Genomic DNA, 10,650 nt, shown 5'->3' with positions numbered 1-10,650 from the left:
TTACGCTGTGCTTTGCGTCTCTTTCATCTACACCCTTGATTTTTAAAATTCATTTGCACGCATTAGATATGCCTTGTGAATGATGCAAGCCGAGCAGAAACTTCTGCAAGTGCTAACTTTAACTATCGTAAAATCTTTGAGCTATTTCATTGTTGTTTATTTTAATTACTTGGACACTTATTTACATATAAATGGGGTGTACTGTTACATGGCTCACTCTTCAAATGATGCCGCTACAAGAACACAATAATCGCCGGGTATTCTGTATTCCGAAACCAAGACAGGATAGCATTTTTCGAAGTCACCATGCATCACGAACCATTACTTGGAACACTGGTACTTATGTTCATGCTGCTCGGACGCATCGCAAAAATGTCAATAGGATAGACAAAATGAATGATTCCTCCTTGCCCACATCTCTTTAAGATTCATGGTTCAGTACCAATTAGGATCAACTATAACGCCTAATGCAGCAGGACAGAGTCACGACATTTCGGACAAAAGGCTCTAGAGATCCGCTGTGTAAGGGCATTCAAGGAGACTATTTTCAAGGATAAATTCACTGCTCTATCTTTCGGCTCCAAATGTTTAAGAGTTTAATGCTTTAATAGGCTATAATTTGAATACAAAATGCACTGGGTTTCGTACTGTTTATTACTATTTTACTATTTAAATAGTTGCAGTCACTCTGTGCTCAGTTACCGGAGCTTTCAATAAAAGAAAGGCTGGAGTCGACCTTGCTTTGATACAAACCTCACTGCTTTTCTTATGTAAATCATGTTGCTTTAATTTAACGTTCATGGTTGAGTACCAGTTAGGATCAACTATAACGCCTAATGCATGCAGACAGCATTGCTGGGGATTGCGGTGAAGCGTATTGTCGCAAACTGAACCGTGACCACTTTTTCAAATCAAGAGTTTATTGACCAATTATGCTCATCTTTATGTCTATGAAAGGGAAAAAATTTACATGTCTCTTCATTCTTGGGTTGGTCTTAAATGGTTAAGTATGTAACATTGGAGCGTTGTAATTTATCAATAACATGAAGAATGACGCGGCGCTGAATGAACTGCTAGAGGACTCTAATGACAACATAAACGCTAATTCACCTGAGACAGAGCGTAAGGAATACACTCAGACAAGGAGTCATACAACCACTCGAAAGAAAACCTGTATTGGGTGTATTTCATCGTTTGTATCGTCTGTTTGGTTCATTATACAATGCATTTTGTGCCATGTACTGTTGCTCGTTTTTACTCTTCCGATTCTTCCGTTTATGTTGCTGTTTTTCTTGCTGAAGACAGTGGAGCGAGTGATAGTCACCAAAACTTCAGACAAAATCCCATTGGCTCCAATGGACGCAGTGTTTCTTACGGACGCTGGAGCAGAGCAAATGATTATCAATTCCGTAATTTGTTTCGAAAGCAAAGGCACTTTTGAAGAAGGAGTTCAAAAGCTCCGCGATGCTATTGAAGAGCGCTTCGTGGACGCAAGGAAAGATTTTGGAGTGCCATTGTATCCAAGAGTACGCTGCTTTATTCGACCTGGTTACTTCCAATACTTCTTCGAAGAAGACCATTCCTTTGCAATCGATAATCACGTCTTTCCATGGAAGGGAAAGATTCCCAGCTCCAAAGACGAATTGGAAGCGATTGTTTCTATGCTCAGCAATGAGCCTCTTCCTGAAGGGCGATCTCCGTGGTACTGTTGCTGTATCCCAACCAACTTTGGTGACAACGATTTCGCAGTGATGTTTAGAGTGCATCATGCTATGGCTGATGGTGTTTCTTTAATAAGATTCCTCATTCATCAACTACCAGATAATGCTACAATTCAAAGAGGCCTTCAAAACTACTCATCCACAGGCCGTGTTCTCCTGCTGGCGAAAGCGGCGTTGATAGCACCCAGATATCTATTTAAGCTGCAATTCAAGTCATCTGACAACAGCATTTTGCACGGGCCTGAACTTAATTGGAAAAGAAAAATTACTTGGAATGAGCCTATTGACCTGAAGTTCATAAAAGAGATTAAGGATGCTACTGGCACCACTGTCAATGATGTGTTGATGTCATGCATGGCCCTCGCACTTAGGAGATACTTCCAGAGAAAAGGCGTTGAAAATCCCGATGACTTTACTGTAGCTCTTCCAGTGGATGTTCGAGCAAAGGCAACATCACAAAAACTTGACTTGGAAAACAGGTTCTCTTTCATTTTCCCCGAGCTACCGGTGGCTACCGAAGGCGCCCTCGATCAATTATATGAGACCAAGGCCCGCATGGACAGAGCCAAAATTTCTGGCGAGCCTCTAGCAGCCGCCTCAGTCTTTTCGCTTTCTGGAAAGGTGAATCCACAGTTTTTGAACGCTAAAACCAATTCCACATTGAGCAGAAAATTAAGTGGTGTTCTTTCTAATGTCCGTGGTCCTCAGGAAATGCTCTCTGTGAGAGGCGTTCGCATTAAATACTTGGTATTTTGGCCTCCTCAGAAGGAAAACCTTGGGGTTACACTATCCATTCTTACCTATACAGGGAAAGTTTTTGTTGGAGTCCAGGGTGATACAGCTGTGCTTTCGGATCCCGAAGTCCTTTTGGAAGAGTTTGGAAAAGCTGTCAATGAGTTGACAAAATGTATTCCCCATACTTCGGGTTGCGTCAACGAGGAACCTGAAAGCCTTTGGCATGAATCTTCAGTTTAAGAATCGAGTACGTATTGCAATGTACTAGCCACAGCTAGATGATGTGTGCCACATTAAACATGGAGTCGCTGATATCGTATATACAATGTAGCTGATGCATACGGAGCTTTAGCCCTGCATGTGTCATATCCCCGACTTGAAATGAAATGATCTGACGAGAAAAAGTCAGTACAATCCACTCAAGGGCTCATTTTAATTTGTTTTCAAGACATTCAAGAAAACATTTTATAATATAGTACAGTTCTCTGCTTTGACATATCTTCTTTTAAAAAGTACAAAGACGTCTATATAACTCGTAAAATATGTAGGTTTAAAGTCTTAGTCGTGGCCTTTGATAAATCCTTATTAGAAGGGATTCATTTATGCAGTCCCGAAGCTGGAATGTTTCAAAATATATTTTCGTTCCTCCGCGTGTGGTGCTTTAAATTCTGATTTCCAAAGTTGTTTACAGAAGCTTATAGAGACAAAGCATGCATCGGTGAATAGTCCATAGGTATGTCAAGAAGCCTGCCTTTGTGAAAATGCGAAGCCGTCTGATGGCTGCTTTCTCATGGTTTTTATAATATAAATTCAAATTCGCAATTAGTATCCGAATTACTCCTTATCTGTTTTCAAGAAAAGACAAAAGAACCAATATTTTTGAACTGAAGATGTTGGACATTAATTTTTGTTCTTGCATATTTACACGAATTAGATTTGTACAACTGTTTTGCAATAATTGTTTTTGATTATCATATTACTACTTAGGTATAATTTCTTTTTTGCTCTAAAATTCTCCTAGTTATAAGGTAAAGTACTTATCCCTTCAATTTTTTTTGTGTTGTTTGTGTTGTATTCCTTTGTGCGTAAGCGTGTATGCCGACCTAAATTTTTATTAATATATATGCACAAAACCGGCTGCCTATCTCTTTAACTTTGTAGTTATTCGAGGTAGCCAGCCTTCTCCTTTTTTATTAAATAAATGTAATTATATTATTTAGCGTATTAGGGAAAATAAAGGTTTGTTTGTTTATCTCCATACATTGCCCTGAGTATTTGCAAATTGCGAAGGTTTTAGCTGTACGAGATCATGGAATCACGCCTTTTCTAGTTTCTATGCTGGTTTTTTTCTTAAATCGATAATCATAAAAATATTTTACTGACTCAGCATTAGAAGCAATTTCGAAGTAGGCTAGAATCGCCATTACTTACCCCTTTGGCCTACATTTTGAGACGAAAGAGAATTCATTTGTCTTCTATAAATGCCAAAGGAAGTGACGAAGGCCCTCCGGGGAAGACTTCTTGTTTATTTTACGCATAAAAATTGATAAGTTGTTACAGACCTGACGCTATGATATGTAATGAATTTTGAAAGTTTTAACTTGATAATTGTTGGATTGTTTTTGACTTTGTATGTACCAGGAGAATATACAGCCACAATGCTTATGGATTCAATAAAGAGGGCAATTTTAAGCAGCGAAATAGTTTTGTTCATAGTTTTTTTGAAAGTATAAACTGGGGAAAGCAAACAACGTTATAGCTCTTAAATCTGAGAAATCATAAACATGGTGTACTTGTTCCTAAATATTGACCGTCTTTAAAAAACAAAGAATAGTAATAATGAAATTGTCAAAACGTCCAATATCAGTGAGGCACGCAAAAATCGACTTTAATTTCACGGTGGTAACCCACATCCTCCTCTATATTTGCTCTGCGTTTCGAATTTCCCCCTTAATTCGCCGGTTTTTTTCTCAATAGAAAGGTAAAAACTAAGCCTGTGTGGGGCGGTAGCACTCTTAAAATGAACCTGGTCTCCAAAAGCGTCCTGAAAAACATAAAAGAAATAAACAATCGTCGTGCTGTGGAGCGAGAAGTTATTCGACCTTTACTGTGTTTGTTTCATGTTCAATTTACATTACTGTGGCAATAAGTTAAGAGGTCGTACAACTTTCGGCAATAGAGAGCTTTCGATTCTAAGACGAGGACGACTACGAGTGCGAGATTTTCTCATAGAACCACAGTGAGCGCGCGCAAACTATTGTAGCGTCTTTTTGGCGGGAAAAACGTAGATCTTAACAAGTGTTATTGAAATCCAAAAAGAAAATTGGGGGTAACCACGCATTTTTCAAAGATAATTCATGAATAATATTTGTAAAAAGCTGTAAAATACAAAGCAATGTGTGGCGTTCTTTCTCAAATTGAAACTTAATTATCTCTCAAAAATGCATGGTTACCCCCAATTTCTTTTTGAATACCAAGAGTACTTACTAAGATCTACTTTCTCCGCATAGTTTTAAACCGCGCAAAAATATCCCTGTATTAGTGAATATCAGCGATAGGAGATCAGAGTATCTGGAGATGCGCAGAACGTACGCGCGATAACAATTGTAGGCACCGTCCAGGAAAGGCGACGGCTACGGCAACGGGGACGCCACGAAGCAAGAATACTATTGGTTAAAAAAGGAAAAATACTCGTGCTGCACGTGCAACATGAATTTCCGTGCATTTCCCTGCCGTACTCGCAGGTCCACAAAACAACAACGTTAAATCACCATAAAGAATAAATGCTATACCAAGTAATTGCATTGTGACTAAACTTGATAGACAGCAAATGCAAGGAAACGATGTTATGTGCTTGTAATATTTCGATATAAATCTATATCATCTTCGGACTAAGGCGGGATACAAGTAGCAGAATTTTAAATACTGCGAGATTGTGCAACAGTATAATCACGTGAAAATGAAAAACAAAGAAACGAAACTGCCAAGAGAATAGGCGGAGTTCTCTACTGGCTTTTAAGCCATTGTTCAGAAATGGTGTTAAACGCTTAATATAGTAAGCTTCTTTATATAGTAATAGATTCCAGTTATCATCGCGATCTATTATGTTAGTGTTATCACGCACGGTTTGGGCGAGGAATTCTCTGTTGATTACAGTAGTAGATGAAATGTTCTCATTTGTAAAAATATCCGGTAAGTTGTATAAATCTTGTATGTGTTTGATATTATCACAATCGCGAAGATGTTTATATATAGCGCTTTCTTTGTCCGTGAGTGCATGTTCTTGTGTTCGGACAAACAGAGTTCTGTTCGTTTTGCCGATGTACGAAGAATTACAACCAGGGCAGATGAATTCATAACCAACATTTGATTGGCTTAATTGTGGCGTTTTGTCCTTAGTGCTTGTGAAGAAACACAATTTTGTTGTCTTCTCTTTTATTCGGATGTCAGCATTCGGATCGACGAGACATCTACGAAGTTTACGTTTAAGCTTCTTAACAAGTTGTGTTGTTAGGTCACCGACGAATGGGATGGTAAGCCAAATAGTGGGATGCTGGTTGTTGTGGGAGGTATCGTTGGCAAGATGATTTGAAGCCCTTTTCTGTGCGTGTGCTGTAAAGCGATCAATTAATAGGTTGGCAACACGTTTAGGAAAACCATTCCACGATAAAAACTTCCTTATCAACTTAAGCTCGGTTTTAATTTGTTAGGAGTGCAGATTCGATGTATGCGGTAAATCAGTGCTCTGACCCAAGAGATTTTGTGTCGCCAAGGTACAAAGCTGTCAAAGTTAGTGTACTGTCCAGTAAAGGTATCTTTTCTGTAGATGCCAAGGCCGTCACTAGCAATGTTAATGTCCAGAAAGTGCGGAGTGCTGTTTTCAAATAAGTCGAAAGTAAAGAGTAAAGCGGATATTTCTATCAAACTTGTGAAAGTGTTCCAAAATAGTGGTGATTGTGTTGCGTTTAATGAGAAGGAGAGTGTCATCTACGTATCTGCAATAGAAGGCAATTAGACCCTGATTGATGAGGTTATTTATAATTTCATGTTCAAATTCTGTCATGATAATATTTGCCAGCACTGGACCGAGCGATCCAGCCATGCTAACACCATCGGTTTGTTCATACAGCTGGTTGTTGGAAGAAAAGACAGTTTTCGTGCATGTGTCGCGGATAAGTTTGCGAAGTGTAGATTTCTTGAGTTTGGTTTTGACAAGCTTCTTATTGTAGATTCGATCTATAATGATTTTCAGTGTCCGCTGGAGAGGAACATTCGCTGTATGAAGAAACCGATGGTGTTAGCATGGGTGGATCGCTCGGTCCAGTGCTGGCAAATATTATCATGACAGAATTTGAACATGAAATTATAAATAGCCTCATCAATCAGGGTCTAATTAATTGCCTTCTATTGCAGATACGTAGATGACACTCTCCTTCTCATTAAACGCAACACAATCACCACTATTTTGGAACACTTTCACAAGTTTGATAGAAATATCCGCTTTACTTTCGACTTATTTGAAAACAGCACTCCGCACTTTCTGGACATTAACATCGCTAGTGACGGCCTTGGCATCTACAGAAAAGATACGTTTACCGGACAGTACACTAACTTTGACAGCTTTGTACCTTGGCGACACAAAACCTCTTGGGTCAGAGCACTGATTGACCGCATACATCGAATCTGCACTCCTAACAAATTAAAACCGAGCTTAAGTTGATAAGGAAGTTTTTATCGTGGAATGGTTTTCCTAAACGTGTTGCCAACCTATTAATTGATCGCTTTACAGCACACGCACAGAAAAGGGCTTCAAATCATCTTGCCAACGATACCTCCCACAACAACCAGCATCCCACTATTTGGCTTACCATCCCATTCGTCGGTGACCTAACAACACAACTTGTTAAGAAGCTTAAACGTAAACTTCGTAGATGTCTCGTCGATCCGAATGCTGACATCCGAATAAAAGAGAAGACAACAAAATTGTGTTTCTTCACAAGCACTAAGGACAAAACGCCACAATTAAGCCAATCAAATGTTGTTTATGAATTCATCTGCCCTGGTTGTAATTCTTCGTACATCGGCAAAACGAACAGAACTCTGTTTGTCCGAACACAAGAACATGCACTCACGGACAAAGAAAGCGCTATATATAAACATCTTCGCGATTGTGATAATATCAAACACATACAAGATTTATACAACTTACCGGATATTTTTACAAATGAGAACATTTCATCTACTACTGTAATCAACAAAGAATTCCTCGCCCAAACCGTGCGTGATAACACTAACATAATAGATCGCGATTATAACTGGAATCTATTACTATATAAAGAAGCTTGCTATATTAAGCGTTTATCACCATTTCTGAACAATGGCTTAAAAGCCAGTAGAGAACTCCGCCTATTCTCTTGACAGTTTCGTTTCTTTGTTTTTCATTTTCACGTGATTATACTGTTGCACAATCTCGCAGTATTTAAAATTCTGCTACTTGTATCCCGCCTTAGTCCGAAGATGATATAGATTTATATCGAAATATTACAAGCACATAACATCGTTTCCTTGCATTTGCTGTCTATCAAGTTTAGTCACAATGCAATTACTCGGTATAGCATTTATTCTTTATTTACTAAGGCTATCAGCAGGTAATGGATTTTAAATCACCATATTTTAGGTTTTGACGACAACGTGAGCATATAACATAGGGATAACAATGAAACATTCATTTTCTGTTGTGACTTTAAAACCGTTCGTACCCATTCAGTTACAGGATAGTTCGCCTGTATTGTACAAGGTGAACAAGACCGAATAATCGCGAAATACTTGCGATAGCGCTAAGTTATATTTTGTACTGAAGTTATCGTTGCCGTAGCCGTCCTCTTTGCTTAAAATCGTGTCAAAACAAGTCAACAACAGGGTAGCAGTTTTGGCATTTTTCGATCAGCAAAAAGGCTCAGTTACCATTAATAAGAATAACTGAGCAACCTACAGTGCTAACGAAGAGTAAGATTAATCGTCTGGGTTATAAATCTTCTAAGTCTTTTCGCGAAAAACGGGCAGTGAAATTTCGTACTCGTTCTCGTCCTCTTCCTAGAATCTAAAGGTCCTTAATATGGCAAGTCAGTGAAAACTTCGCTTGGTATTGATCTCGAAGATCAACGATCTCGTGAAATAGCTTGTATGTAGATGGTTCCCTTTTAGATTTATATAATGAGATACGTTATTGGCCTTTTTATTTATATTTATTTTATTCGTAGCGGCACAAGCTGTAGAGACAAACGAGCAAATGCAGCAAGATAGACTGTGAGCAGTCCCTTCGTGAACTGAGTCGAGGTACAGGACCACTAAGGCAGTCGTGGTTTGTCACGCGAACGAGGAAAAAGACCAAGCCGCTCTCGGTCTTTTTATTCGTTGGCGTGACAAAACACGACTGCCTCGGAAAAGCGGGTTCGAGTGATTTATGAAGGGACTGGTCGCAGACTACCCACGAGAAGAAAAAAGATGTATCAATGCAAGTTTGCAGTCAATAAAAAAAAGCTAGCTTTGAGGCTCGATTAGTGTCATCATCACTATTCAACTCATGTTTGGTGGGAAGTGGTTATTATAATTAGTCCGTGGGCCAATTGAGCTTTTGGTACCACCTGAAGTGACAAAGGCTATCATACATCAAACAAGAGGCCATTAGTAACCTACATTTTGTTGGAAGGATTTTAATTTCAGAATATTGCAGTGGGTTAAAATAGCGTGGTCAATATCCAGTTTCAATTCCGTGGTCCGAAGTCCACATTCCATGCCCCAATCATAGGGTTAAGTGCAATCGTAGATAATTGTTTACATTTAAAACAGTTGTTAACTGCATTGATTCCAATCCAAACCGGTAACAGATGCTTTGCAAGTCTCAACGATGGTATCTAAAATATTTAATAACTTTCCTTAACAGTACCGGGAGAATTATAAAATTATGATATGAGTTACGGAGTCATACGATAATCCGATATTGCATTGCGTGTAACGAAAACACAAAAACTGGTTTCCGGTCACGCACACAATTATTGCGTTCTGCACAGAGCGCACACTATTTGCATTGCTTTTCAGTCCCGCGGGTTTTATGATGACCGCTTTGTTCCTATTTTGGGATGAACATTCCTATATTTTCTTTTCTTATCATGTTAATGAAGTAGGCCCCTTGGACTTCAGTTGATTGTTGCCGTTGAATTATTGAGTTGAGATATTAAACATTGTTGTTGTGTTTGATTTTCCTTTTCCATTTTTGCTTTATAAAAATCCTATAAGGACACACATTAATTCATTGTGACACTCAATAGCCCCTCCCTGAACTCCACTTTCGCAAATGGATTCCTGATCTATTCCGCACAATAAAAACCCTTATAACACGTATAAACTAAGCCCACAACACAACATAATGTTTTCAACAGGTGTCACGCGAAACCCCACGGTACTAAGAACATTGTTATGTCGACATCAACACTATGTTTTACTACAACTCGCCATAAGAAAAAGACAAACCTAACAAATACCTGGACAGATTATTAAATTCCACATTACATAAATTACTCTCTTCTACTCACCTGCCAACTCAAAATGTCCTTCACTAAAATATAGCGTGATTATCGAGTCACCACCCCAGGACTACGCCCCTAATACAAACCACTTCGAACGCAGCCAAATGTATGAGAGTAGGAAATCTCCTTTGAACGCTTATAACTCTCGAAGTATTTAACATTTGGCTACCAGTTCTTATTCTGGAAATTTTCTTATAATGTACTCTCCAATGCATAAATAAAATCCCACAATCCTGAAATTTGGTTAAAATCATCGTTTCAGACTTGCTTGACGCTTCATAACGTTACTCCAAAATCCATTTTGTTAGCAAAATGTTTATTAAGAATGCCATAAAAAAATATTTTTGTGTTTGATGTTTCATATTAGTTAAAAAAAGCTTTCTTTTTTGGAAGACGTTGAAAGAATGCCAAAAACTGATTTATTTCAATCGATTTAGCAAGAAATGGTGCGAGATGCGAGGGCACTCACATTACTCCCGACATCACTCCCAACATTACTCCATTTTCGAAGCCTAAAATAGTGCATTTAAAGCACAGCTACAGATAAAATGTTGAAACTGGAGTGTAAAGGGCTTCAAAGGAAATAGTAGTAGGACTTTTCATGGCCA

At 38.6% G+C, this 10,650-nt stretch overlaps 1 protein-coding gene across 1 annotated transcript; it reads left to right on the top strand.

Annotated features, from left to right (window-relative positions):
- Window positions 1-1,043: 1,043 nt before the first annotated feature.
- LOC137980980 (probable diacyglycerol O-acyltransferase tgs1) lies at window positions 1,044-2,696 on the top strand. The gene has a single exon (XM_068828359.1). It carries the CDS (start codon window positions 1,044-1,046, stop codon window positions 2,694-2,696), a length of 1,653 nt encoding a protein of 550 aa, XP_068684460.1.
- Window positions 2,697-10,650: the final 7,954 nt, after the last annotated feature.

The sequence above is a fragment of the Montipora foliosa genome, chromosome 12 (assembly GCF_036669935.1).
Source record: "Montipora foliosa isolate CH-2021 chromosome 12, ASM3666993v2, whole genome shotgun sequence".
NCBI classification, from domain to species: Eukaryota; Metazoa; Cnidaria; class Anthozoa; order Scleractinia; family Acroporidae; genus Montipora; species Montipora foliosa.
Note: the sequence above shows the minus strand (reverse complement) of the source record. Positions and strands in the feature narration are given on the sequence as shown.